The sequence below is a fragment of the Vanessa cardui genome, chromosome Z (assembly GCF_905220365.1).
Source record: "Vanessa cardui chromosome Z, ilVanCard2.1, whole genome shotgun sequence".
Classification (NCBI taxonomy): domain Eukaryota; kingdom Metazoa; phylum Arthropoda; class Insecta; order Lepidoptera; family Nymphalidae; genus Vanessa; species Vanessa cardui.
In genome coordinates, this window is record NC_061154.1 from 16,481,241 (window position 1) to 16,509,140 (window position 27,900).

The 27,900-nt window shown below is 33.8% G+C and overlaps 1 protein-coding gene across 1 annotated transcript in view; it reads right to left on the reverse strand.

Moving 5' to 3' along the window:
* Positions 1-24,085, reverse strand: part of LOC124543274 (protein AF-10) — a 35,783-nt gene extending 11,698 nt beyond the window's left edge. The window contains exons 1-17 of the mRNA XM_047121436.1: positions 23,886-24,085; positions 20,329-20,476; positions 20,161-20,240; positions 19,903-20,067; positions 19,737-19,812; positions 19,112-19,233; positions 16,183-16,329; positions 15,656-15,749; positions 15,007-15,063; positions 12,554-12,679; positions 11,660-11,807; positions 10,903-11,080; positions 10,677-10,778; positions 10,394-10,494; positions 9,895-9,970; positions 3,508-3,570; positions 728-837 (exon numbers count right to left, since the gene is read on the reverse strand). Of these exons, the coding sequence (XP_046977392.1) occupies positions 728-837; positions 3,508-3,570; positions 9,895-9,970; positions 10,394-10,494; positions 10,677-10,778; positions 10,903-11,080; positions 11,660-11,807; positions 12,554-12,679; positions 15,007-15,063; positions 15,656-15,749; positions 16,183-16,329; positions 19,112-19,233; positions 19,737-19,812; positions 19,903-20,067; positions 20,161-20,240; positions 20,329-20,449 (1,766 nt within the window). The 5' untranslated portion in view covers positions 20,450-20,476; positions 23,886-24,085. The remainder of the gene's footprint in view (positions 1-727; positions 838-3,507; positions 3,571-9,894; positions 9,971-10,393; positions 10,495-10,676; positions 10,779-10,902; positions 11,081-11,659; positions 11,808-12,553; positions 12,680-15,006; positions 15,064-15,655; positions 15,750-16,182; positions 16,330-19,111; positions 19,234-19,736; positions 19,813-19,902; positions 20,068-20,160; positions 20,241-20,328; positions 20,477-23,885) is intronic.
* Positions 24,086-27,900: the final 3,815 nt, after the last annotated feature.

Sequence of the window (27,900 nt, forward strand, 5' to 3'; positions counted from 1 at the left end):
TCACAGTATATAGTATGTTATAGTCTACATAATTATCATAATCGCATTGCAATAATCAGCCAAGGATATGTCATCACCAAATAATTCACACCAAAAATTTACAAGCATCGCAGTCAAATACATTTCGGTTTAAAACAGTACAGTCGCCAGCAAAAGCGTTGCTGAGCATGAATCGCAAAGCGCATTACACAAATTACAGGTATATCGACAACGAGCAAATTAGTTTTATCGTTAACAACCCTTCATTATCGTCGCTCAATTTGTATCCGTTGACATATCTGTGTCAAGGACATAGCAAATAGATATTTCTGTGTGATATGACATTAACAATAATTCGCTTCCTGATATCTATATCAAGCATCGAGCGTAGTCGAGATGGCCCAGTGGTTAGAACGTGTGCATCTTAACCGATGATTGCGGGTTCAAACTCAGGCAAGCACCGCTGTTTCATGTGCTTAATTTGTCTTTATAATTCATCACGTGCTCTGCGGTGAAGGAAAACATCGTGAGGAAACCTGCATCTGCCACATGTGTATTCCACCAACCCGCATTGGAACAGCGTGGTGGAATATGTTCCAAACCTTCTCCTCAAAGGGAGAGGAGGCCTTTAGCCCAGCAGTGGGAATTTACAGGCTGTTGTTGTTGTTGTTGAGCGTATGGATACATTAATATATAGTTTCATATAAGAACTAAAGTTATATATGAAGTTTTATACAAGTATACTAACCCAGGTTTGCTGGGGTCCTGCATCTCGTAGGCTACGTTCAAGCCTCCCCACGCGCCGCGACCGGAGACTCCATGGGGGGAATGACCAGACACGGTAGGTTCCATGGCTGCCTGGTAAGTTTACAAATATCGTTAATTACTCAATCGTAACCATCGAGGTGATTATGGTTTACGCGAGACAGGTGAAGTACAGGAAACTTAATCATTAATATTATAGTGTGCAGATGTTAGTGTCAATCAAAGTGTCTATTAGATAGAACAATACTCTTGTATAAGGATAATATTAATTTGGCAACCGCCATGGTCGAGTGGTGTGTACACCGGTTTTCATGGGAACGCCACCCCGAGGTCCCGGGTTCGATTCCTGGCCGAGTCGATGTAGAATACCATTAGTTTCTATGTTGTCTTGGGTCTGGGTGTTTGTGGTACCGTCGTTACTTCTGATTTCCATAACACAAGTGCTTCGGCTACTTACATTGGGATCAGAGTAGTGTACGTGATGTTGTCTGATATTTATTATTTATTTATTTATTAATATACTAATTTCTTCATTTCAGAGCGTGTTGATATTTAATTCTAGCAATTCAGATAAACAATTTCCGAATAATCCTACGATTAAAACAATATTTTATATAGTACCCTACCCCTCGCTAGAAGTTAGATGGTGAACCCTTCGTCTTTTAGCTTTTATTTATTACGAATTTGACGAAAGTTAATTTTGTACTTCTACAAGAACACGTGTGATTTATTTTATAATTTCTTTTTAATTTAATAACAACAGTATATGTCGAGACGGATTACAGTTTTGACGTATTTATAGCGATGTAGGCAATTCGAATTAGCGCTAATAATCGCGATTAAGTGAACGATACGTTTTGAAATTATATTTTTATAAGATTATGAATTGTTTACACTTTTGGTAGTATGATTATAATAATACATATAATTATATTGACTATATTTAAGGAAAATTATTTATATAATTTAATAATTTACCCGTTATTAGAGCAATCGGTTTTTTTAAAAACAACTCGTGTACTCATAATTATATCAATAGAATAATAAGTATAATAATTCGATATTTAAAAAACATTCGTTTTTCAATTCGATACAACCGAAATTTCGTAACGTTATTTCGACGATATCTTCGCGTAGCATTGATAGAATAATAATAACACAAGCGAGTGATTATAATAATGCAAATTGCGTGATATTATTAATGTGTCATCACTACAAAGGAGGAAATAGGAAAACATTTAATATACAATCAAAAAGAGCACTTCGAAATAACATACGACCACTTATACCGAATGTGTACATAGTAAAAAAATATGTTTATATTCGTCTAGTAAACACGTGTGCGTTTCTAGGATGAAGCGAATGCAAGCTACCGAATAATATTCAAATATCACTCGTAATTTATCTCAAATGTACGCGCCGTTACAATTGATAATGAACTAATTACTACTCACCATTTTACAATGTCCAAGTGATAGTGAATCTAATGACCTTGACAATAAGGGCCTTTTTATGTAAACCGTATTTAATTGTCATTTGATTATCACGCACATGATGTCAAGTGTAATTTTTAAACCACTGGGCGGCAGATGTTGCCGAAACCGACGTTGTGGCGAGACTGAGTGAATTGACTATGAATGGCGGATAGGCACATGGGATCCTGCGCGTGCGCAGGTAGCGAAGGGGATGGGGATGGGGCAGGTAAATCGCAATGTTTGCCTTAGCCTGGGGTGACTGATAACGTCTGTTTCTCGGAACGGTTAACGTTACATTTTATAGTTGTTGCCGAGATTATATAGTCGTTTTGTTTCAAGACTAAGCTTACGCGTTTATTGCAAAGGACGTTCCGAATTACGCTCGGAGTTTTTTTTTTTTTTATAATGATTAAAAAACATTTCAATATGAAAGCCGAACTATCTATTATTTAATGTTTTAACAACACCAAGCTGCGTCAGCCTATGCTTTCCTTTTTTATGACGCAACAGACACAAATGTTAAAATTTTCATTTAAAGTTCAAAAACGCATTGTTTTAGTTATCACATTACGAAGTCGCGTCAAAATATCGTCACGATGTAAATCAAACGAATTGTAAGTACATATTTACAGCGAGGCCGTTATTTTTAGAAACATTAAACATTCGCGATTTGCACATTTTCATTATAAATATGATGTCGTGGATTTTTTAAAGTTAAAAATCAAAATGACACTGTTATCTTGGTATAACATTTGAAAATACTATAACAGTATTGTGTGTGTGTACTGTGTGTTTAGTGATGTGTGTTATAGCTTGTGTATGTGTGTGTGTGATCTTAATTGCCTATAATTAGATTCACTTCCAGACGTCTGCATTGTATATTTTTTGTTAATATATAATTCTTGTCTGTTGAATGATAATATTATAGTCAACACGTCTTGCTCTCTTTAAAGTAATTTCAACGTTTAAACCTCATGCAAGAAACCATGCATGTTACTTACTAAAAATTACTTAAATAACTGTTTTTATTGTCGCATTAGAATTTGCTACTGTTTGATAACGTACATACTCGTTTGATGTTTCTATATCATGTAAAGTCATATAGGATTTTTGATGTTTATTTGGAAAAAATCTTACTGTCTGAATAAAATTAATGTATATGAGATTAAAATATGCATTTAAAAATAAGTTGCACAGTACTAGAAATAACCGGTTTGCGCACAGTTACAAGTCTGTTTCACCCTCATTAGTATGTTACATAAAATAACATATCAAACATATTATGTACCTGTTTGTGGAGCTGGTGAAATATATGCGACGAAGCAACGGCCATATCCTGGGGCTGGTGCATCTATAAAACACAATACGTTAAAATAATTAATATACATATACCCTTACTCATTAACGACATCACTCACAAAAGCATACTTTCTCTTTCTCCCATAACTCCCAACACTCTTGTTAGACTGGGACCAATACATTGTAAAATATACATACAGGCGTAAGAGACATAACATCTTAACACCCAAGTTTGGTGGCATATGGCGATGGTTACATTCTTACAACGCTGATATCCATAAGCAGTGGTGACCACATACCATCAAACGTTTGCCTAGATTGTAAATAGAAATATATAATTATATAGTTCGTAAATCTTATTTATTTACCGAGTAATGTTCGTCATAGAGCAGAGCTGAGTGCTTACGACATGTGTGATACAAACCCCTACCGCAAATGAAGTATGCCTGTCCTATTAAGTAAACCACATCCGTAGTTATTATTAAATTTGTAAAAGCTCCTTGTTGAATATGATTTCTTGGGATTGAGCAATTATATAAATTACACATAATAATGCATTCTTACTACTGATTACTTTACTTACTTAACATATATAGATTTGTTACGTAGGAAATATATATTTTGTAAGTATTGTCTGTCTGTACACTAGCCGAGCTGACAGATACAGCCCCGTCTTAGCTATGAGTAGTCAATCCCAACTCCAATAAATAATAAGTAAAGTATACATTACAAAATCATGACTTTTCTGGTAAATTCTAATATTCTGCCATTTTTTTCCATTCCGTAAGAACCTTCAACAAAGTATTAGTATAACTTCGTGAAAAGTTGATCTCAACTTATGAATTGACTATGGGTTGACTTTTAAATAGAGTGGGCGATCTTTTTCTAAGAACTACTGTTATTGTTTTTTATAATTCGAGCTACATCAAATTTAAAGCCTGAAGCATATTACGTCACCAAATTAAATTTTATTTCGGCTAATTCGTGTCGCAATTGTTAATTTATTTCATCTCTCTTTCGTCATTCGACATTTATTTTTATCATTATGACGTCACTGAATTAGTAATCACAATTAAATTACGAAACGAATATATCCCGTTAAATCCATTTAAGTATAATTCAAGAACTGTTTAGATATTCAGCGCCATCTTCATCAACCTCTAAATTGCCTAAGGTTTGGCAGCATATTCCACCACGCTGGTCCAATGCAGGTTGGTGGATTCAGTGCCAACTAATTGTCAACTAACGACGAGTTATATCAACCGAACTATTTATATAAAAATCAACGCTGTGTCTAATATGTTTGTTAAGTATATTTCGATAGTGAATCTTAAAAGGTCATTTCAAACTATGTGCATTCGTTATAATGTAATGTTCAGACATGCGCTTAGACTACGGATGAGCGCCCGTAGAGCTCATACAAGCTTCGGGGAAAGTATCACACATCTACGGCTCTTTAAGTTTAGTTTAGACCAGCTTATAGAAAATCATGTCTTATTACATATGCATTAAGTTTCAATTTCGGTAACAGCAATGAGAGCCCTTATGTAAAAACGATGGCACTTACTGCGACTTTTATTTATTTTAAGCAATTTAATGTTAATTTAACTGGGACACAGCTTGGAGTATTCGAGAGAAGCTGGTTTAAGCTATTGGGACAAAGAGTTAAGTCGTACAATAGAAAACAAATTCCGAAGGGGAATATAAGATGCATAACTGGATTTCGTTCAATGTAAATCAAATACTTTAATATACATAAAATAAATCTTCCATTGTATTGTATTTGTACACATTTTTTTAGTAATTTGCCCAACATATGGTTCATATATGGGTTACGGCTCGGGAACCAAGATGTTATGCCTGTATATACGTGCTTACAATTACTCGATAACCCTTCAAAGCGGAACACCGCAATGCAAAAACAAGTGTGGTGGAAGAACAAACTATTAGTTGGGTGGTAACCATCCAGGCATGTTCAATGACCCGCCAGTACTAGACTGGCAGTCAATTCAGACGACACCCAAAGAGGTTTTTATCTCTATGTAGTTTGTATATCTATCAGGAAAGTCGTGGGTCCTTTCCTTATAAAGGATTATTGTATTTTCATCATATCATGCAACTCAGGTAACTCGTATGTTGTAAATTGTTAGTAAAGCTTTATGAATTTTAAATGAAGCTCTGCTTAGCGTTTTCTAATTTAATTGTTATTTTATCGTTAGTAATGAAAGCATATTCGGATGTACGCGTAACTTTCGTATAGTTTTTGTTACGTTACGAATATACGATTGATTATTTAATGATATCACTAATTGTGTTTTTAAGTCTGCATTGAGGTACGGTACAAACAAGTTAACACCTATGCAATCATATTGGTTAAAATTATATATTTTATTATACAGTAGAACCTTTAAGTCGAACTTCGATAAGTTGAAAACTTCCAAATCTCGAAAAAATGTTTTATTACCTTCCTTCCAAACCTCCATTACTCGCAATCTCAAACCTCTTTTAATCGAAATATTTAAGCGAGTCCTTAAAGCCATTTTGGTACATAATTTCGCTCCATAATTTGCAAAATTAAATTTTACTTCTGTATCTCGAATAAAAATAAGTTATCGACTGTCATCGATGCCATTTTTTTGTATTTACCTCATTACGCAGAATTCATCATCATCATCAACAGCCTGTAAATTCCCACTGCTGGGTTAAAGGCCTCCTCTTCCTTTGAGGGGAAGGTTTGGAACATATTCCACCACGCTATTCCAATGCGGGTTGGTGGAATATACATGTGGCAGAACTTCTATGAAATGTCACATGCCGGTTTCCTCACGATGTTTTCCTTCACCGCCAAGCACGAGATGAATTATAAAGACAAATTACGCACATGAATCAGCGGTGCTTGCCTGAGTTAGAACCCGAAATCATCGGTTAAGATGCACGCGTTTTAACCACTGGGCCATCTCGGCTCACTGGGCCATCTCGGCTCAGTAGAATTAAAACACACCTAAATCAAAAAGTCTCCCTTCTCCCGTGATGTTCGACTTATAGAGGCTCAACTGTATTAGGTATAAAAGTTTTACAGTACATAAAACGTCGACACTGATTTAATTTAAACATTCTTGCAATCCGGAGTATAGATAGACTTTGAGTTTATGTCACCCCCCCCCCCCCTGTCGAAACTGATTTTATTTAAATATTATTTGCAATCCGGATTATAGATAGACTTGAGTTTATGTCAGCACCGACCCCCCCCCCTGTCGAAACTGATTTTATTTAAATATTCTTTGCAAGTATAGATAGACTATAAGTTCATGTCACCCCCCCCCCGTGCCGCGTTAGTTGCGCGTACAACCGTCTATAGCGTATATGAACCTGCGCGTGCGCGTGCGCGTGCGCGGTGAGGTTGAGCCCGTGGCTGGCGGACGACAGCGGCACGGACACCAACAGCGAAGCGGGCCCCTCGCGCTCCTTACCGCACCCCTACGACACCCGCGCATTAGTCAATCTACCCGTTAATACCCCTATATCGCTTTCAAATCTTACCATGTAAAGAGCACCCTGTATCGCTTTCAAATCTTACCATGTAAACAACATCAGCATTTATTTAAATCATATTCTTTTTTCAATTTTTTTTTTTTTTAAATATGAGACAACATCACATCACTCTGATCCCAATGTAAGTAGCTGAAGCACTTGTGTTATGGAAATCAGAAGTAACGATGATACAAACACCCAGACCCAAGACAACGTAGAAAACTAATGGTAATCTACATCGACTCGGCCGGGAATCGAACCCGGGACCTGGGAGTGGCGTACCCATGAAAACCGGTGTACACACCACTCGACCACGGGGATCGTCATATTGGAATAAATAATAAAAAAATAATATTCGTTCCTACAATAAAGTACTTCTAGTGAGATACTTATACAGAAATATTATCTAAACAAAAAATAGATGTGGCTGTATTGTACTCATTGAAACTAAAGTAAATCCTACAGCGGATACTGTACTACCATACTATTACCAGACAAACAAACTCTGTTCATCATTCATACTAACCATATCATATAGAAACTATATGTCCTACATATAAAAAAGTAATAAGGAATATCTGAAATTAATTTTCTTAATAATCGAACTAAATCTTCAAAATGACGTTGTCTTAACCATTCGGACAATTTATGGGAAATTAATGTATTAAAGGTATTTTGTAAAACAAATGAATTAGACGAAAATAAAATCGTGAACACAGATTTGAAGCAGGCTAGAGCTTATGATTAGGTATCTAATCTAGCCGGCAATCCAAGCGTGTCTGTAGGTACATGACTATGCGCACAATAAGTGGCAGCTTATGTTCGTACACACTGCCTTCACGCCTCCGGAAGTCAATAGATCTACATTATTATCATGAAAGGAATGTATCGGCAATTATAAAGAAATATATTGAGTTCGTCATTTTTAACACGTTCACTGCCACCTAAATTTTTCCTATGCTTATAGCGATGCCGGCATACATAATGCCGCGAACACGCTACGCGTGTCCCCGGCATCGCAAGATAAATTGTATGGACAAGCGTAGCGTGTCCACTGGCACAGGAACAAAAAAATGATTATTTTTTTGTTAAAACGGTCTTTTTTAGTTAATATTTCTTGTGTTATGCAATAATTAAGGTGTTTAGAATGATGTTGTCAGTGTTTTATCCTGGAATTATGACAAAAACTGCTTTTATGGTAACTAAACATCATAATGAATCAGTGGTTGTAAAACTTTTTAATAAATTCCCACATATCATATTTACATTGGTGTCGAATTTGATATATACTTTTATCGCGTTATGATTTAGTTCGTATTTCAATAAAAAAATTGTTCATGATATATACTGTTATCTGTTATCTACTGTCTCGTTTTATTGTTTCATTACTTCAATTCTTGTAACACGAATTTGAAGTTGACATGTGTTTACATTTTAAGGTAAATCAGCCTTATTTAGTGTTTGATTTTATATATTTGGTGTATGTATGTGGTAATTAATGATTAATCGAACTAACATATAGGTACTTTGTAATACATAATCAGTATCAGTATCAACATAACACAAAGTAAGACAATTTAGTATAAACTTTGTCATTAAATAGGAATGGCAGAATTACGGCTTATATAGTTTTACTACAAAGGTGTATAAATTTTTATAATAATAGATATTTGTACAAAAAAAAAATGTAACAAAGTTCCTCAAATTTGAGAAAACAATAACAAAATTAGTTCAATTGTCAACAAATTGGTAATAAGCCATTAATAAAATGTGGTTTGTTGAAAAAACAGTTTGACAATCTATGATTATCCTTAATAAGTGAACAAGCCTAGCGTGTCGCCGGCATTACAAAAGACATTTTTTTCTAAAATAAAAAAAAAATATTATTTTTAACGGTCCACTTAAAAACTCAGTAGCTTATCGCTTGAAGATTGCACACAATTAGTTTGAATGAATAATTTAGCCTAGTTTTTAAGATATCACTGAAATTCTTAGAACAAGCCTAGCGTGTTCGCGGCGTGGCTATAGAAATTCGCATGAACACGCTAGGCTTGTCGCTGGCACTGAACGTGTTAATATCAACTTAGTCTACTATGAAAGCATCATTACATAGTATAATATATATCTATGTATGCAATCAAATTACGCAATGAATTTTGATGCGTTTTTTTTATACATATAGTTCGAGGAGGTTTTTGTATATATTACATGAACAATATAATAAAATCTGTAGCATAATTATTACCAGCATTGCAATAATTATAAATTGTATTTATTAATACAATATATTACTTTTGTGTTCATTACTAATACCTTATGTAAACCTATTACAAATCTGTAAAGACACGCTTTTCATACTATTTCATAAAAATACAGTATTTAGCCGACTCCAAATCTGTGATCAGAGAAAACATACTTTTATTTGATGATATTATCCATAACTCAAAATAAACTGTATTCTTTTTAAAACAAAAGCCTCAAGCACATACAATATCGTCAAGCGTCAGACATGCTCTTTACTGCTATGAAGCATTATTAAAAGCACAATTATTTAACTTAGCTTAAAGCCACATAAAGTCATGATAAGGGATGAAAAAAAAATCATGATAATTGAAAAAAAATATTGATCATCCAATCTCTCTGAATATTTGATTTATGTATATGGCAACACAAGGGAATGTCACAACTTTTAAATGTCAAAGTATTCAGTACCACAGATAAAAACAATTCAAGTTACCATATTACTTATATTGTTTTGGTAATAAAATTTAAGCATTCTTCAATATATAATAATTTTGGAAATCGTCACATGTATGTATCATGCCATAAACTATGTGAATATTACCTGAGGCTGGGATGGTGACCTGATGTTTGTGATCTGGTTCATGCCGCTCGGGCCTGGCATGGGACTCGGAAGGTGTCTGCGGAGGACGCATTATATAAGAACTACTGTAGAAAATATTACAAAGCTTACCGGACACGGTTATATCTAAGTAAACATAAGTATCAATAAATAAGTCTGTATACGATTATTGTACCTTACTATGTTCTAAGTCATTTACCTGTAAGTATAAATATTATACCGTCAAATGAAATAAGTCACCAATGTATTTGCCTAATAACGCACAAGGGATATACATATATTTGACAACATTTATGACAAGCGATCTATTCTTTGGAAATTAGGACAATTTCGATTTTGACATTAAGTGAATGTGGATAGGATCACCTTTCGTATATGTTTATTTATTGGATGGAGTCAAGAGGAAAACGAAGCTGTTTTTTTAATATACAAATAGAGTTGCAAAACCTTTGCGACTTGTTACATGTGAATAATTACGTACCTGGGGCTGTGCGCGGGTGGGGGTGGCGGCGGGGGCGGGGCGGGGCTCACGCTGGAGAAGTGAGCCAGGGCGGGCCCGGGCTCAGTCCCATCCGTCTTAGCCTGCGACACGACATACATTACAACACACATCAAATTATCCTTTACCAATGACCAGTTCAATCACTAAAACATATAAAAAAATATATATTATTTTGATGACTTCATTTAATTTTTTTTGTAATAATATTAATCCTAGAATCAAATTCCGAATGTGTCTTACTATACATGAGTAGGGATCTAACCTTTTTGATGATTTTCTCGACGCCGTCCACATTAGCATCACTCGAACCGTGGTTCGACGTTTCCCAGGAGTTGTTCGCGTTTTGTGGGGCGCTGTCGTTCACCTGATCATATATAAAACAAATTATCAAGATTGTATTATATATCTACATAGAAAAATATAATTAAAAAACAATCCCATTAAATCATGTATTTCTCACCATTAGGTTAGATATTTTATTTATTTACCGTAGTCGGTGGTGTGGTAGACGCATAATCGACAGGCGTCATCGTCATATTGGTGGCGGTCACCGCCTTCCTCTTCTTCGTCTGCTTGGTGTCCATAGCGTCTGTGTTGGTGATCACAGACTCCTGGTACATCGACGGTTTCGATATGGGCGCATGGACAACGGTCGCTGTGACTGGACTGCTTGAGAAAAATACATGTTATTATTTTTAATTTCATGATATTATTTATAAGCGATCTGCCCCGGCTTCGCACGGTTGACATACTGATACTAAATATACTACAGAATTTGTTTATTTAAGACATCAAATTAGAAATTTCTATAAATATCAGTGTTTCTTGACTATATTTTCTAAAAAAACCGCACTAAAACCCTTGGCGTAATTTTGAAGATCTAAGCATACAAAGGGGCATACTGACAGCGGTAAGGGACTTTATTTCATACTATGTAATGACAATGATAATCTTATCAATAAAAAAAAAATCAAATTGATACTTCTAACTGAAAGAAAATAAAAACGGAAATTGTCTTGCAGCTCCATAGTGGACGAACGATCTCATATTAAATTGTTTAAATAATATATGAGACAAATAAAAAAAAAAAAAAAACCCGCTGAGTTTCTTTCGCCGGTTCTTCTCAGGTCAGGGTATTTTCTTTTCCGAACCGGTGGTAGTGTTTCAATTGACCATCAATAAGAGAGTGTAATGCTTCCATATTGAATAAAGTTATTTGAGTTTGAGTTTGAGTTTGATACTCACGTCGGGGGCATCGGTATGGAGGCAACGGAGGCGTTTATCGACGCGATTGAACTGATGACGCCCCCTGTCTCCGGCTGCTTGGCGCCGGGAGACGCCGACGGAAGAGGAATCTTTGCGGTACTGTTGCTCGGCGTCGAGCCGCCGGAGCCTGGGAGACAAGCTCACAATAGAGAATATACCAAGATACTTGGTCAATTCGAGTCGAGATGGCCCAGTGGTTAGAACGCGTGCATCTTAACCGATGATTGCGGGTTCAAACCCAGGCTTACCCAGGCTTTTATAATTCATCTCGTTCTCAGCGGTGAAGAAAAACATCGTGAGGAAACCTGCATGTGACAAATTTCATAGTAATTCTGCCAGATGTGTATTCCACCAAGCCGCATTGGAACAGCGTGGTGGAATATGTTCCAAACCTTCTCCTCAAAGGGAGAGGAGGCCTTTAGCTCAGCAGTGGGAATTTACAGGCTGTTGTCGTTGTTGTTGTTGTCTTGGTCAATACTTACCTGTGCAACGAATCAAACAATCACACACTTGAAGTATGATACACCTTGGGAGTGAAACGATCACCTCCTGGCTGTTTCTATTCGCATACAATTGCGTATCTAACTTGACAAAAAAAAAGACCCGCTGAGTTTCTTTCGCCGGTTCTTCTCAGGTCAGGGTGTTCCTTTTTCCGAACCGGTGGTAATGTTTAATTCGACCATCAATAAGTAAGTGTCATGCTTCTATGTTGAATAAAGAAATTTGAGTTTGAGTTTGAAGATTGAGTGGGCTAGTGTATTGAACGACAACAACCATTACCATCTGACATATAATCAGGTGGCCATTTTGCATTTAAAAGTGTAACATATCGAATTATCTACATAAAAAGCATGTATGTCTGTCTTGTCTGACCTTTGATCTGTGTGTGCGACTGCGAGTCGGTTGAGTGCTGCGGGGAGGGAGCGGGCGTACTGTTCTTACTGCCGCCGCCGTCTCCCGTTGACGATCCGCGTCGAGATGGTGACGGCTTTTTCTTATCTAGATAACACATTCAATATCATTTCAATAAAAAGAAAAACAATAATCGACCAAATCTACGTTGAAAATCGATTTTCCGCTACCGATCCACTTTGGTCCAAAAATTACAAGCAACATTAACAAGTAAATACTATGTATTTACTATATATTTCATTTTGGGCTACAATCAGTTATCGATTTGGGAAAACACTCAGAAGTCCTATAGAGCAATCAAACCCAAACGCCCGTTGTATCTGCTAGAATTTCATTACGGTTAATTACAACTAATATTTATTCCACCGAGACTTGAAACTTTGCCATCGTTAGTACTGAAATCAACAGCTTAAAATGTACTTACCGTTACGTTGACAACTAGAACTAAACCGATTACCAAAATGTTCTAATAATAACAATAAAATATGTAACAATCATCTAAATGATAACAATGAGTGAAATTTGATCAACGGCGTCGATGAACCTTTTGATTGCATGTCAAAGCAATATTAATGTAAACAAAACCATGAAATAGAAAACTCTGCATGTACGATATGCTTACAAACAATACTGAGTATGAAATTACACACTACCGCTTACATGATGAGGATATACAGAAAGACTAATGATTTTGGATTTTAAAGTCATTTATGTGATGTATAGGAACATGTCTTTAAACAAAACTTCAAAAAAAATGTTGAAACAAAAACATTCAACATTTTTTTTAAAATATTTTGGAAGATCGTACTACTACATACATTTACATAATTTCTTATTCCTAAAAGTAGATAAGTATACAATGACGGGACTGCCCAATAGAAGAAGAAGAATACATGTCCAAGGGCGACCAAAATCTAAGAATTCCTGATGCATCAAATTTTGACAAAGCAATTGGTGATTTAATATTTCAAATCTTCCAATTGCTTAAAGAGGTTGAGATAATGCTCAAATGAGAACGTAATAATTATGAAAATCGAGAAACGGACTACTACCTCTTTAGTAGGATAGACATTTAATTTTTTTTTTATTATTTGACCACCAATAACTTTTCTCAAAATAAAATCGATGCAGGAATTGACAAGTTTTTTACGATCATCGCTTGGACAAAGAGTAACACTGATATGCTTCTACGTTGATATACAGGACTATTGAAACAATACCCGCATAATTCAAATACAATATTACCTAAAAAAAATCATAACATTTTAAAATCGCTTCTTACGCAAATAATAAATCGAAACTTCTAGAAGATGATTGGATCAAAAGGGACAAATACATTATAGCAGAATTGCAAAACTTTTAAAAATCAGGCGTGGCGAATGATAGCATAAGTGAGGACGTTAATGAGAGGGCGAATACGGAACGAGAGATATCATCGAATCGTCAAATTAGGTTATGCGGTCATTCGGTCGCAGGGAAATGGAACAATTCCCTGTAAAAATAAATACAAACGAATATTTATTTGCCCTGATGTAAAAACTATAATTCCCTTTCAATTCGAATAAAAACAAATATATTAATGCGTATTTCCCGGATCAAAGATTTAAAACTGTATGTAGTATCACACATATATACATCACACATAGATAAAATATATACGCGGAATGTTTACGAATTTATATTATCAGTTTACCAACCTTTCACTTTTGAATTGGTTGGAGAGGACTAAGTGATTAGTATATGTTCGTTACACGCGTAAATAATACGTTATCAAACACTACTGACGCTTAAAAATCTATAATAGTTTATGTATATATGAACATCAAAACACGTGAGAAGAACTGGCAAATTGTATATATAAAACTTAATAGAAACAACCAAATAATATAAATCGCAGCGGCTGTTGGACTAAGACCACAGACCCACAAAAATATTTCTTCTATCCTACCTGTTACGGACACGAAAACAAAACTTTTATGTAGTTGAACCTTCATTTATGCGACATAAAAAATCGGGATAGTATGCTATCTAGTTCAGGAGAAAGATTTGGAGATGCACGCCGTTCCGATGCGGGTCGGTGGATAAGACAAGTTTACGGGCACATACCATCACTGGTTTCATAGTCGTAGGAATAGTTCTAAAAACGCAAAGGTTATGGACAAAGTAACCACGATCATATGACGGATATGTCATAATCATCTGATTTTATTAAAAAGAAAAAAATTAAGACTGTTTCTGACTAAAAATGATGCTATCCCTTTCTTTTATGTAATTGATGTAATTAAGTATCTCTGCGACAATTATTGAATAAGGGGCGGAGCTAGCTACGGGTACGTTTACAATAACCCTGTATCCACCACAGAACAGCCATCTATCTACGACTACATAAAGAGTATCAAAGTTTTGGAACCAACGTTTGTCGTGTCTGTGCTTCCGAATGGTAGCCAGCTCTATGATGTCTTGATAAATATCTGCATCGGATCAGTTCAATACATCCAATTAGTCGGCTTATTTACGTTCTCGTTAGGCCGTAAGTAGATTTCGCTTGAATAGAGCCTAATCATATCAATGGCATTAATTTGAGATCAGTCGTAAACAGACTTGTTTATCTCCTTTTGACGTACGATATATAATAGAATAAATAGGCAAAATCTAGATACGACCTTACAAAGGTATTATACGAATTAATGACTCGATCTTCTTTAAATTAAGGTCATTTCACATATCTTCAATAAGGGAATCTAAGTTTTCGAGGCATTAATGAAATCGTTTTAATTTGGAGAATTGAAAATACTGATCTAGTACTAATATTAATATTTTAAATTTAAAACTATTTTACTAAAAGCGGAATATAAAATGAACTAGTTTGGTCAAATTATTTTACATTAAGTTTAATTAATAAAATATTTATTAAATTCTTGTTTAATTTTAAGCATTAATAAAAAAACTAATTTACCTAAAATATTTTAAAACTGAGACTACTTAAAATAAATTAATCAAAAAAGTTTAATTTCATCTAAACTCACCAGAAATATAAATATTTTTAATCTGTGGAATGCTTACCCATTGGTAGCGGCGTGTTTGTTGGCGTCTTGACCGAATTCGGCGTATTCTTCCCAGAGGCGCCTCCACTTGAATGCGATGACTTGCGACCGGGCTACAATACACAAAAACAGCTATCTTAATCGAAATAACAATTATAAAGATATATATTTACTTATGTTTAAAAAAAAAATAACGAAACAAAAAATACCATTGCAATTTGTAAACTTATCAAAATTTCAAAAAAGGAAGCAATACCTTCAACGGAAAGAAGATTATATTCGAAGAAACTACGTGAATATCATCGACATAATTAAATATAATGCTCTAATGTCACAACTCAGCTCTGTATAATCAGCTGATATGTTGCAATGCATCTCAGAGATATTCGATAGTTTGGGCAGACGAAGTTCAAGGCCCTAGTCTCCTGTGTCATCGTGAATTCATATTGGATAGTACATTCGTATGGAACGTATCGTTCGTGTGAGTTAACAGAATGTGCGCTTAATTGAATGAAAGAATTGAGTTTTCCCGTATGTCGCACGTACCCCTTTAGCTTTGGCGGTGTGCGTGGGTGTCGCGCTGCCTGTGGCCATCGGCGAAGCCTCGCCCTCCTTCTCGCTCGAGTCGCTCGACTGGCTGTCGTGCGACACCGGCTTGTAGGGCGGGATCGTCTTCACGTTACCGCCCTTTTTCTGTACAATCAACACGCCTTGCTATATCCGTAGCTAAAGGGGGATCCCCAGAATTTTGATAACATTTACGACAGAATTTGATACATTAACGGAGATGTTTCAGCCAAAATCAGTATTCTATTGTCGATTACGATTACGATTTCGATTTTGAACGCTTGATACTATTTCTTCCACGAACTTGCAGTGACTTTTGACTCATGTTATTTTGCGATCGCCCCGTTTTAATAACCCGATTTTATCGCATTAAGATGATTTTAATAATTATAAGTTAGAATACTTCAAAAGATAGATTGATGAAATAATATTTAAAGCCAATTTTAGTACGTCTAGTTCAGACATTGCATGTTCCAAAAACATTAGAAAACCAAGAATATTACTTGACTGGACAGTAGAAAATTGATTTCGGTTGCTTTCGTCGGTGTTTCCCACGAATAATTTAAATGTTTAACGTCTATTTCGTGTCACGCTGAACCCTCGTGTGGATCCGTGCTATGGAGAACCCGGCCAGTGTATCAGCGTCCCCGATAACACATGCATGATTTGGTAACATGATCCTATAGCCTATTAGTTTTTCGTTTATAATCTACTTCCTGTTTGAATCTTTAATCCTGTTTGGATTTATGCATGAAACATTTTGTAATTAGACGATGATGATGACGTGATATGGTACTATAAATTGCAAATGTATGTATAATGAATATATTAATATTTATAATTAAATAACAGTCAACAAACCGACTCCATTGGTATTACTTGTTAAAATTCAATGAAATCGGTTTAGGCGATATTCTAATGAGATACTGATAATCTTTTCAGTAGTTTATTAGAAAAGATTGACACAATCGCCAAAATATATCTATACCGAGATATAATTATGAGAATGAAGAGGAGATAATTACAAGTAGGTATGACCAAACAGGTGAGGATAACTGCGGTATACCTACTAATAAAAAAACTGTACTGGACTGATATTTATTAGCCACAGACAAATAAAAAATATAGTATCATGCTTTTTAAAATGGTCGGGTTATATGTTAATATTTCGAATGCGAATGATACGATGTGAAAATGTCAAGAAAATAGAAAACTATAAACTGCAAGAGATTAATGAAACACGAAAAACGAACAAACAATAAGAGAGTATTTTAATGACTGGTGATATATGAGACGAAACTCTAACGAAAAATTAGTATATCAATACACTTTTTAACTCTACGTTATTTTTTAACTAAGAGATAGAAATGATGAAACCTATTAATACATACTCATACACACTGAAAAATGTTTATGTATTAGGTAGGAATATTGCATTCAAATTCAACCTTGAAATATTAGCGTCAGGCTCAAGAAGTTTTACTTCGGAAATATTTCATATTAATAGAAGACATAACGGTGACCAAAACAAACGGATTACTGAGATTATTTTGAAATTAGAACCACATATCATGGTAACATCGCTGTTAGTATAGAACAAGCGCACATAACTGACACAAAATGGGTGTTGGAATATCGACAGTCTCCACACAATGACCTAAAAGGCTCAGTTTCTGAAACGATGTTAAAAGTCGAATCCACTGATTTGGCATTAGTCTGAATGGTGATTGGTCGGTAGCGAATGAGGACGCGACCAATGAGCGTCCAGATTAAAGCCGAATTAAATTAGAAAGTAGACGTAATGAATGTGATGCTTCGAATAAACCTACTGAGAAAATACATCAGAGAGAGCTAAACACAAACGTACTTACCAGCGATCTTTATAATATGGCGATACGATATTATTAATGGCTAAACCACTTAACTCATCACTCATCAGTTTATTTACGTGTGTATACACCCGATCTTATGAGCCTCTCGTCTTCCTCCTCTAGTTAATATATCTGTCCTAATGTCCATGAGAATTGGTGATCACGTAACATCAGATGGTCCATGATGTATCTGTGCCACTACTGGTTTCCTAACCCCTTAAAGTTTGACGGCAGGACACTGATGAGATTCGGATGCACAATAATGAAGAGATTGCTTTGCTCGAAATGCTTTGATTTTCATAAAAAAAGTAAACATCACTTCACAAGGATCTTTCCTTGATCTTGATCTTTCCGAACTCTTAAATAACCGAGTATTGTTGTATCGTTACGCTCGAATCTAATGACACACGAGGACGTTTTACCCTAAACTCTATCAGATACAAATTTGCAAGACAAGCAAATATCTGTGAAGCTATTCAAAATTCAAGAAGACAAGAGCCAAATAATCGGCATATGACATCGAAGTAACGCGCTATCAACGGTCGAGGGCTTGATGTGCGATATCGAATGATTTACGAAAAAAATGGCCATGAAACTTTGGAAGTGAAATTAAATTTGACACAAGCAGTGAAGTGCATAAACAGTGATGTACAAACAAAGACATATTCATGATATATGAATAGGCTACATGTGGAAATACTCACCACTCTGCTGAAACGCTGTCAGTCAATATTACAATGCCGGCTACTGCTGCCGTTGCTACTTAATAAGCAAACCAATATACTCAGAACAAGACCAGATCACAGAACGGCAATTACTCACCGATTTCGAACAAATTCAGTATAAGCTATATTCAGGCAACTACCCTTTCTAACTAAAACAAATATCGTTCTATCCCTTTCTAAATAGCCTAAGTTTTCTTTCTACCGCTTTATACACGTAACTTATAAATATAAGTCCTTTTCGTTCAAATCTTCATTCAGCTGCAGTTACAGGGTCGGTGACACCTTATCATGACCATATCTGCCGGTACTTACCAGTTTGCTGTAATGATGCTGGCAGTAGCCGCAGTATTTGACATTGTCGAGATAATTGCCGGCTTCCTCGCAGAGCAGACCGAGACTCTGGGCACAGGTCACGTGGAACTGTTGTTTACATCCTGGAGACGACAGCACATTTTTTATCCTTGTCTGTATCATCTGACAGACTTAAGATCTATTCAATAACATTGGCTCAAAATACATTTGCCATACAAGATGAGTTTGAGTTGATGAAGATGAGTTTAGAGATTAAATGAAGTCCGGCAAAGTACCATTTCCGAGAATCGTATTCAACACAAAATCATCTAATTGCTATCGTTGACTTCACAATAAGTTTTAGGCATAAGCAATATTACATATATTGTAATCATCCGCCATTTTGTTATTAGTCTGAAAGTAATTGTCATTGACCCTTATATGGTAAATTGGTGCATTTCTTTTTGACTGAACGGTGATTGAATTAAATAAAAGAACGCGTATCAATTAACAGAAGGTTCTCCATCAAACAAAACTATGTGTAAAAAGATTAAAATAATTAATAGACAAAAACCAGCTCAAGAATTTTAGAAAATATTTTAACATCATATTTCATAAAATTAGTACAAAAAAAAGCATCACGCACCAGATTTGTTGCATTGCATGCAGGCACCGGCGTTGGAGCGGTGAGTTTTACCCATATCTTGACAGATGTAGCATGTCTGAAAAGAATATTTATGTACAAATCATGTCTCATAATTGATAAATAGATTCAACGGCGGCAATAGTCGCTACCCTAGAATATTCATTACCTTGTTGTATCGTTCAGGTGGTATCAGCCGGAGTACAATGGGCTCCATGGAAGTAACGTTTCCAAATCTCACTTCCGGTATGTATAGGGCGCAGACTACGTGAGCCCAGCCACCTGTGTCAGTACGCTTCAGTGCCCCCGATTTCGATGGGCACAATTCACATCTCTGAAAAAAAAAAAATAAGCACTTAGTACACCGAAGAAATCAACTTTTGAAAATTTATGAAATATTCGACTATTAATAAAATATTTTACTTACAACTTTGCCCTTAGTCTCTGGGCTCTCACATTTTCTGCAGTACCAAGGTCCAGTCGGTACAGCAATTATTCCATAGCAGGCTATAACAAAAATTATAGACATAAAGTATTAACCTGCCAAATTGAGGAGTGTTAGTGTTGTTAGTGAGTATATTAAATGCTCGAGTACCTTGATGCACTGCCACAGTACAGCCATTGCCATCACAATAGACCAGCGGGTTGTCTGGCCAACCGCGCTCGTCTGAGCACACACAGCAACCGCCAACCATCTCCTTCATAATCTCCTTCATATTGAAGGAAGCATTATTGCACTAAACCTGTTCACAATCATTGAAAACAATTATATTATAGATATCATTGTAATAAATGTATTTTTCTAACATAGAATGGAAATGAACAAATAAATATTATATGAATGAGATAACAATAAATAAATATTAAAAAAAAATTATAGTAATTCCCATATACCATGCAAACTATTAATCTTTTTTTTCATAACAGTTAGCAACAGATAATTGTAATAAAGCATGAATTAGAATAATATCTTAGATAAATATTGTATTCAGTAATTAATTAACAATCAGCTGATGCATAATTTCTGATTCTATGGTTATTAATTCCAAGTATTTGTTTAAAAATCTTTAAAATGCACTTATTGCATATATGACAAAATTATATGATCATATAAAACAACCTGTTTAATATGAAATAAATTATAATGTTAAACTAATCTTTTAAAAAACAAACTTCCATTTAACCCATGCACTAGAAGTAATAAAAGTTAGTAAACTAGATTGTTTTGATTCAACGATTTGATTAAAAGTCTGTCTTGATTCAACGAAGTGAAGTCATATAGAAGATTGTTTTATAAAGTTGACATGTGAAGTAGATATGATGATGTAAAAATAGAGAAAATGATTATAATGCTAGAGTGCTTGATCAACAAGGAATGTTTGCGTATTGTACTAAGATGGTCCTATTGATATTTAAATTCAGAAAACAAGAATATATTTTCTATACACAGTGTAGAGACCATGATCATTACAACCATAGTTAGATGTACATTTTATTTTATATAGTATTTGAAAACAACTGTTCCGATTTTTAAAATTTCACTACATCAGTAAAATATCTTCTCAAACAATAAATACAGAATAATCTATATTCATTTTACAGGAAGTCATAATAAAGCATGTCACTATTGATAATATTGATATTGGAGTCTTTTGATCAGAAGAAAATTAAAAGATGTCTTGGAATTCATTTTATTTTTTTACATATGCCCTATAAATCTCTGGGCATTGTATTCCTCGGCTAAAATAATCCAATTCGAGCACAATATGGACAAGACATTCTAGCAAATTTTACGTGATACATATATTATATAAATTAGATTTGTGCATATCTGATTCTGTCTCTCAGTTTGGTTCTTAAAAGTCTATCCATGCATTATGCAAAGCTGAATGCAACTTTTTACAATGTACCTTCCTCCTTACTCCTAATATTCTTGCTTAAATCATTGTTCTTTGTTTTTTCTTACAATGACCACCAGTATTTTATTCAAACTCAAGATATTATTATGTGAAATTGGTCAGGGGAAGATAATTTATCTTTAGTAAACATTTATCAAATAATGGAAACTGTTTCTTGCAGCTTGGCAGGTTATGTGTCTCTTTGACTTATAGCATCATATGTTTAATTTTTAGTTTTATGTGGCCTTACTTATTTTTATTTTCTTTTTGATTTGATCATCAAAATTTGGGATGCAAATCAATATTACAGCCATTTTATTTGAATGTGTAAACAAACTCTGTTTTTAATTATTTAACTCAATAGCGGTTAATTTTCCATGAAATTTCCAAAAAGTTTCATATTTCCCAATATTGAGGGATAAGCGCACAATTTTTACACATATTTTTTTGGTCTTTCAGAATAAACAAGATATACATATTGAAAGGTTCATTGATTACTTTAGAATAGAGGATGAATTAAAGATGAATCTTTACAAGATTTGTTTGATTTCTTGGGGTGGTAAGAACAATGCACAAAACACCATTAACTTAAAATTTCTAAATTAATAAATCCCAATCAAAAGAAAACCCAGCAAACCTTATTACATTAAGAACTTTTTTATGAACAATCTTAATGAGAAAATTGGTGCTTGATTTTAGGAAGATATGTGTAGATGTGTAAGTTAAAATGTAGATTTTGAATAGTTATGATTTGAATAAAAATCAATGAAATTGATTGCGCGAAAGAAAACATAGTGGAATTAATATCCATTTTCAGTTTTAATATTACTAGTGCAAGAACATGGAATTAAATTGTAAAAACATTTGAGAATTTGAAAAGTAATCATATTATTATAAGTTGTTTCTGTTTTAATGCTAGTTTAGACTCTTTATTTGGAAGCCAAGCAAACAAAAAGTATTTGTTTGCAGCATTTTGGGACCTGCATTAGAATCAAAGCTTTTGTCCAACAAGAAAAAGGGCAAACATATAGCACATTTATTGGACTATAACAAAGCTAGTTTTAAAATACCGGATAATTGAATAAATATTTGAATGTCATAAATGTAACCTTTCAAAACGTAAACAAGACAGAATAAAAACTGACTTGGAATTTATACTTAAAAATAAAAAATAGTCATCTGAGATATTACAGCTATGGCATCTATATTTTTACAACAACCCATGACTTTTAATACTGTTTTTTAGGTGAAACATCTTTGAACGCAATAAGAGTAAAATTTCAAGGTCAAACTTGAGTGCAACCTATATAAAAACAACATTTAAGTTGAATTTTTCTGACAAAGAAAGCATTCAATTTTCTGACATGTAACTGCATTAAATTTTTTATAAATTTTATAATATTTCATATTGGTTAAGAATTATGCTCGGGATGCATGTGGACGATCTTTGTTTAGATATTCAGCCTTACACTATACTAAATTTTTCATTTCACATTGCTGCATTACAAAAGTAATTTTTTAGCTCAACAATTTTTACTTATTTAAATTTTATATTTGTTTGATTGTCATAACACAATATTACTAAGAGTTGTTAAAAGAAAACAGATGTAGCTGGTAACACCTATAAATAAATCATGCAAGAAATTCAGTATAAATAAACGAAAACTGATTTCGAAAATACAAAAACGATGTACCAATAGGAAAAAACGAATTCACTTAGAATGCACTTTCGTTTTTCCAAGTCACTTAGAATGTGAAAACTGGTTACTCAAATTATAGTTCTTCACTCTATCTTTATGTTCAATTTTAATTATTTAGATATGATTCGTGAGAAGAAAGAGCGGCACTACCATTTCGCTGTAACTTGTAAGCACAACTGTTGCTTGACATCTGCACTGTGCATTGGTCCTGCACCTAATCAATAACTTAAAGATTCAAAGCTGCGTGGACACGCGTATTATGAACTACTGTTACATAATCACGATTTTTCTATTTACGATGCAGAAATATGCTGTAATAGCAATCGATAATTTTATATTATATGGAAAAAAGAATAAATTATAGTTGCGATTTGACCTGCCGATTAATGGATGAAATATGTAACATGGTGATGATGAAGATACAACTTCCATCGAATTATTATATATTTACCGAAAAAAAAACCACATCCGTTCATTGTTGAGGAATATCAATATCCCGGCACTACTTATTCATTCATCATTTCTTTTGATTATTGACAAGCATGTCACCTCACCTGCTCCTAGCGTTATTGAATAAAAATGAAGTCAACACACGCGATATGAATTCATATGAATTTTAACTAAAATGAATTTTTAAAACGATAATGTAATTAGAACAAGTTATTGTTAACACGCCTTAAGCACAATATTACGATCTTTACTTTGGCTTCCATTAGACACAAGCCATGTTGATCACTGATTGGATGCATTTTGTTTTGTTGATGCAAATGCTCGGAAGCATTTATGAAGGTCGCTATATATAATATATATATATAAATAGCTGAACATTTCATTTAAAAATCAAATAAATAAAATATTAATACGTTTTTTTTCTAACATAGAATCATATTAAAAGATAAAAGTTTTCAAAATAGTTTCTGTAGTAGAATTAGAAAGAGAGGCAACTTTTTATATAATAAGAGGCAATACCTTTAATCTATTATGTTTCATTAGTGATCCTTGCGATACTCATTTGAAATACATTAATAATGAGTTTTATTATTAATAAATCAGAGCCTCGTTATTATTGTTTGTGATGAAGTTCAGAGGTTTTTTTTATAAACCAAAGCCACGTGTGAACCTTAAATGCCAAAATGCTGTGTTAAATATTAAGTCTAAATTACAAATAATATTATTTTGAATATAATAATATAAATTAAAAAAAAAAATAAAGTTAGCAAGTAATAAAAAAAAGTAAATTGAACGTGAAGAAATGTTTAAAATTATATTGGCCATATTAGTATGGCAATAATGGAGAAAGCTGTTGTTTTTTAAATAATTGAGATATTTATTTACCTATATAAACGAAAGTAGTTTTCTACATACATATGTGATCAATTTTATTATGACGTGATAATTTCTTATTTGAATGTAAGTATATCTACTACATATACCTTGTTTTGAGTATTATTATATTGAGAAAGAGTAAAGTTAAACAATATTTTTTTAATGTTATTTATTATAAAAAGTAATAGTTTATATAGAGTTACAATATAGTACTATTCCACTTACATACATTCATTTATAAATCACTGGTTGGAAAGTAGATTCTACCGAAAGAACCGAACCCGGAAGAAACTCAGTAGTTATAGTGCATTTGTGTTAAGCATGATTTGTTGTAAAGCTGAGAAACTGTGTGACTTTCTGTGTCAGCTTTTAAAACTATAAATACCTAGCTACACTCCTCTCCGGTAGAGCTGCGCAAAACGAGGCTAGGAAGTTCCCCTCTCTGGTAGATTTCTTAATACGTAAGGGAATATCCATATTTACACCCATCTTTGTATGATAGTATTTCGAGTGTAATCAGCCATATACCAAATTACTATATTCAGGTTTTTTTTTAATATAAATAAATGATGGAGTAATTAAAGTAGTATGTTGCAAGTAAATAAAAGAACTGCAAAATAAAAAAAAATCACAAGCGCTCTAACGTTTTATTTTTTCCATTAAAAAAATATGTATATATAAATTTAGTATGATATTGTAAAGGTTCTATCAATTCTTAATGTATCCAAATCAGTTCGAAATTGAAAAGTTATGGTGGCATGGAGACAATGACAACCGTAGGATTAATTTCTGTTTCTTCAAACATGACACCTACTATAATTTTTGGTAATTGTGTAATAGTGTGTCTCAGGACGCAGTCCCACCTTTAAGCAAAGCGAAGAGCATCACTGCTATACGCATACGTGCGTTCAAGTTTGCGTTCGCATCATAGACGAAATCCACACGACACGTTACCACTCAAGTCAATAGATGGCGCTGTGTGTCGCGATATCAGCGTAGCAGTACAATATTCAAGTTTAGGCAATTTACTTTATGAAACTATATGTATTAAAGTAGATATTCAAGAAATTTAAAATTATTCTTGTAATAAAACTTGAGCCGTAATTGTAAAGTTGTTACACTATGTTCATATCAATTTATGTGTTATTGATGGTAATGAAATGTTGGGCTTCATCCATCTATCATTCTAAATCTCTTATTAAGTACAGTAAGGACCTGTATGCAGGCAGTATTCGGGTATTTAACCTCTCCAAACATATTTTCACAAGGTATCCTTAGACCTTCTGGGCCACCTCATATTCTCAGACTTGTAAAGTCACAGAGAAGGCCCCGGAGGGGTTCATGTTGCCCGTGCCTTTAGTGTGTATTATCTTTATTGTGTGTAGATGCTACTATCGCGTACCTACATGTTCTTATTACCAGAGAGCATCACATGAGATTTAGGATTAAAATACATTTTCTATTAAGCATGGTAGTTACTCATATGCAATTTAAATATAATTCAGCTTTAAAAGTCGTATGATACAAAATTGACGGAAAAATTTATGCTCAGACTTTGACGACTAAACAATACAATTTTTGTAAATTAGTTGTTTTGTTGTTTTTTTTTTTATCAATTTGTTAATGTTTAATAATATATTCAATATATCAAAAAAAATTCCGGAAGGCGATCGTTTCTTAAACTTTGCACACAATCAATTTTTTTTATTTTGGTGACAGAAGAGCACCTGTTCTCAAATATAGGTAGGTATACGATTTTCCCCAAAACATCGATAAAATATATGAAATAATACAATCAATCAAAATATACTTTATTGAAGTAGGCTTTTTAAATGGTCATTTTGCAACTTTTTCTTATATAAAGTGAAGCTATCATAAAATTAACAGTACCATCATAACAAAGGCTTTTTTTTAATGCAGCAGAAATAGCAATCGTCAGCTCGTATCGATGTAACGCATACATCTTTCCTGGAGAGTAAAATTGTTAAAATGAAACTGAAGTGAATTTCACCTGCATAACTTGTTACATTTTCGGAATTCGATGAAAAAAAAAACATAATATTTTCTTCCTTTGTACTATCATCACAAATAATTTAAACCAAAAACATTGATTGAGTTTTACTTATGTTAATTTTTATAGTTTAAAAGGCCAAAGTACGATCGTTATTATATTTTAACGTCATAACTGCGAACCCGAAGAGAGACTTAAAAGACGATTTAGTACATTTCTCTCACACTTTCCCCGGTGACGTCAAACGAGGTGTAGACATGGAGACGCCGGCGCCATCGATTCGATTCCCGCTCAATGTCATCTGGAGCGAGCCACGGGGCGCCATAAACAAATGAAAAATAGTCTTGACGAAACTGGGACAAATGTACAACGAGGTTATTACACAGTAACAATTGGAAATGCACATTTGGATGAACTTTTTGTATTATATTCGACATATTTATAATTAATAACAAAAAACGGGTAAATAAGCTATCAAATCAATTTAAGATACAGGTTACCCAAGTAGGCTCTATATGTAAAACTCTCACTGATTCTTCCTCTTCCGCCATCATAAGACATTAAATATTAATGTATAATTAAAGTTATTTCATATTCGTTTAAATAAACCTTACGAAAGAGTTATTAAGCTCTTTTTGTTTTTGGTGAAAAAAATTACAGTATATTTACCACAAAGATAATTGCTACAAACTAATTAACTGTATTTCCGTCAATAAATTCACGATTTATATTTGCTTATTACGTATGGAAAATTGAAGGTTACGGTCCGCGGTATTCATTAAATAATTAAATATAGTGTCATCGCAAGAAGGAAATACTGGACATATTTACATGTACTTGTTATTTTATGGAATATTCCAAATATTTGCTTTTTATCATTGCACGCACAGTTAACCTGAAAAGCACGATGTACAAATTTAGTTTTTATTTTATATTCAAATAAGCAATTGAAAAACGCAATGAGACATTTACTGTTCTCCGCAACTGCTGGTAATGTGAGACTGATATTTGTTATTTTTAACTACATGACATATAATTGTTTGTGATTTGTAGATACTGCTATAAAAATCTCAAGGTGCGTTTATGTTAAAATAATTTTGGACCAACAATCATAAAGCATAATCGATATAACTTGTAATAATACAGAGACCTATTTCATATTCAATAAATGATGTTATTTGTGGAAATAACTAAATAGTTTAGTTGGAATGAAAGCTATAGAGATAACCTGA